The 3,181-nt window shown below is 55.5% G+C and overlaps 1 protein-coding gene across 1 annotated transcript in view; it reads left to right on the forward strand.

The window, feature by feature from the left end:
• The window catches only part of PIK3R5 (phosphoinositide-3-kinase regulatory subunit 5), a 92,993-nt gene extending 91,206 nt beyond the window's left edge, over positions 1-1,787 (forward strand). Inside the window, exons 18-19 of the mRNA XM_004712942.3 lie at positions 485-597; positions 720-1,787. Of these exons, the coding sequence (XP_004712999.1) occupies positions 485-597; positions 720-867 (261 nt within the window). The 3' untranslated portion in view covers positions 868-1,787. The remainder of the gene's footprint in view (positions 1-484; positions 598-719) is intronic.
• Positions 1,788-3,181: the final 1,394 nt, after the last annotated feature.

Consider the following 3,181-nt stretch of genomic DNA (forward strand, 5'->3'; position numbering starts at 1 on the left):
GGCGGGGGGTGGTTTGAATGTGTGTGGGGGGATGTCCCAGGGAAGGACTGGGTTCTGGGCACGCACGTGGGCGGGAGATGGGGAGAGGCAGAGGTTGTGCACCTGTGTGGAGTGGTGTGAGGTGCAGGGGAGAGCACCTGTGTATGTGAAAAGGTTCCCTGGCAGACACCAGGTGGACCTGACCCCGAAGCCGCGGGACTTGGGGACCCTGTGGCTCTCGCGGTGAGGACGGGTCAGGCATTCTGTTCTCCAGTGGCCCTTGCTTCTTCCAGATAGGGGACAGGGCCGAAGCCAGAAAGACACAGGCTTAGTGGAAGCCCCCCACCCCCGGCTCCCTCCCCTGGCCTGGCCCATGACCCGAAAGCTGCCATCCAATGCCCCCATCCTTCTCCTTCAGACACCATGGGCAATGCCATGGGAAGGAACTACGGGCCAGCAGCCGGGTGACCAGGGCGCTGGGTACTGACCCGGGGCTTCCTTCCAGATCAGTACCTCACAGGTCAAAGTGGACAAGGTGCAGGTCATTGGCTCCAACAGCTGTCCCTTCGCCGTGTGTCTGGACCAGGATGAGAGGAAGATCCTGCAGAGTGTGGTCAGGTAAGATGGAGGGGTGGCTGGCTCTGCCTCGGCCGCGCAGGGTCCCAGGGAAGGGTGAGAAGGAGCCAGAGGCCTGTTCTTATTCCTGCCCTGTCCCCCCACCCCCACCCCCCACCCTACAGGTGTGAGGTCTCACCCTGCTACAAGCCAGAGAAGAGCAGCCTCCACCAGCCACTTCAGAGGCCCTCCTACCCGCTGGCCCAGACGGCACCTGACCTCTGCTCCCTCCTCTGCCTGCCCATCATGACTTTCAGTGGAGCTCTGCCCTAGCGCAGCCTTGGCGCCAGGCTTGACAGGAAACCCTGGGGCAGCCTCCTCTGAGCCCCCACTTCCCAGGTGCTCCACAGTTACCTGTGAGGGTCTTGCTCCCTGTAGGGACCTGGGTGGCCCTGCGCCAGGCAGAGGCAGGGATTCAGACGGTCTCCGGCGCCTTTGCCTTTGAGGCTGTCCTGGGGAAAGAAGCAGAGAGTTGGCCAGAGAGAGGCTCGGCTGCAGTCTTCAGCCTCCACTCAGGAGCACGGGCTGGGGGTCTTTCTAGAAGAACAATGTGAGGCTCTGGGGTGGGGCTTAGGCTGCCTCCTCCAACCGTTGTGAGGCCCACATCGATTTGGCCAAAGACTGGGAGAACCCATTGTATCTGGAGTTTTGTTCCTTCTGCCCCGAGACTCAGATGGTAGAAACATGGATGAGATTTTTCTTTCATCTCTCTCTCTCTGTTTCTCTCTGTCTCTCTGTCTCTCTCTCTCTGTCTCTCTTTCTCTCTCACACACACACACACACACACACACACACACACACACACACACACGAGCCCACAGAAACAGACACTTACACACATATAGATACACATATGTACACACACACACATACGCTCTCTCTCATATTCTTTGGGCCTTCTGAAAAAGAGCACTAACATTTGACGTGTCTCCTGTCAGCACCTGGTGCACGGTCTCTCTCACAGCCCTTTCTGGATCCGAGATCCCTGGGTGATAGGAAGGGCTCAAATTTAGTAGTGGTTCAGCTACCTTGTAGCTGAGTGACCGAGAGGGAAGTTAATTAGCTTCTTGCCTCTGCACTAAAGTAAGGGAAATAAAACCTCACAGTGTTGCGGACATCGCACAAACTATTTGCACTGAACTGCCAAGAGGCTGGCAGTTCAAACCCTACCTGTGGTATGGCGGAAGCTAGGCCTGGTGATCTACTTCTGTGCCAGTTCTAGCCGAGAAAACCCTATGGGCCCGTTCTCCTGAGTCAGAATCCCCTGGCACGCAATGGGTTTGGTGTGAGCTCCAGGAAGGATTGAAAGGGGCTTATCTGCAAAGCGTCCCTCCCGGTGCCTAGCCCACAGCAAGTGTTCAGCAAAAATGAGGGGCCGGAGGCCCTGGTCTTGGGCCACCTGATGAACGCCTTGCCTCTGGAACATTCTCATTCACTGCTTTCTAATTCACAGATGAGAGAAAGCCAAGATTGAGGGCATCGGCCGGGATCGCTTTGATGATCCAAAGAAGGAAGTGCTGTGTTGGGGTGATGGGGGTTTGCTCAGGTGTCCCCACCCTTCAACCCTTCTCTACCAGGTGGGCCCCAGAACACCCCATTGCCACCTCACTCCTCAGACTGGTGCACATCATGTGCAGAGTCCTCCATCCCCAATGGTTCACTGGCGAAAGTCAGGTGCCCGGGCAAGACCTGGGGAAGCAGAAGATGGAGGGCTGACCCCTGGTTGGGGGACGTGCAGCCCAGGCATGGGAAATGACCACCCCTCGAGGGCCTGACATTCAATCTGTCAGATGGGCATGGCTTGAGAAATAAATCGGCACTGAGGTGATAGGGCAGGATTGGGGACCAAGATTTGAACTGGTGGAGAGGTGGGGAAGGTAACTATGGCAGCATGATGTGGTCACCCACACAGAGCCCTTCTTCCCTCCCCCACCTTTCCCTGCCCCAAAGGCCATGGGCTTACAAGAAGCCGTGAAATCCCAGCCCAGAATGCTCATAATTTGAGGGAAGTGGGCAAAGCCAGCTTTCATCCCACATCACCCTCCTTCCCCTGCCCTGACCACCTTTGCTCGGGCTCCAGAAGCATGGCCAGCCCTTTGATATTTTCGTTGTTGTGTGGTTTGTTATCCTGCTCCTGGCTCAGCAGATCTCCAAGACTAAACGAATGGAATTTAATATTATTGTCAAATAAAACTTGATTCGGTCTACAGTTGTCGATGCGTGGTGATTTTGCTGCCGGACAGCCGCTAATTGGAGGGTTCATATAAATCACTCGATAGACAGCAAGAGTAAGATTCTTAGTGCATCAGCGCGTGTGCCTGTTTGAAATCATTTCCTACTCTCCAGAAAAGATACCTTCCAAAATTTCCCCCGAGGCCCTGTTCTAAATTCACAAAAGAACTCACCTTATCCCTAAGGACACTTGGGTTATGCTACCTAACTGGAGACCCAGAGCCTCAGCGGGGGGATGAGCCTGAGACGATTGTTGCTGATGGGTGGTATGAGGGCCCTTGAGCTTCCGGTGCTGCTAAGAGGAAAGAAAGTGGATGCCCCTGCATCTGGGGCTGGTTCTAGACTTGACCCATAG

This window comes from Echinops telfairi, unplaced genomic scaffold, assembly GCF_000313985.2.
Source record: "Echinops telfairi isolate 266 unplaced genomic scaffold, ASM31398v2 ScPeMD7_2010;HRSCAF=2546, whole genome shotgun sequence".
Lineage (NCBI taxonomy): Eukaryota > Metazoa > Chordata > Mammalia > Afrosoricida > Tenrecidae > Echinops > Echinops telfairi.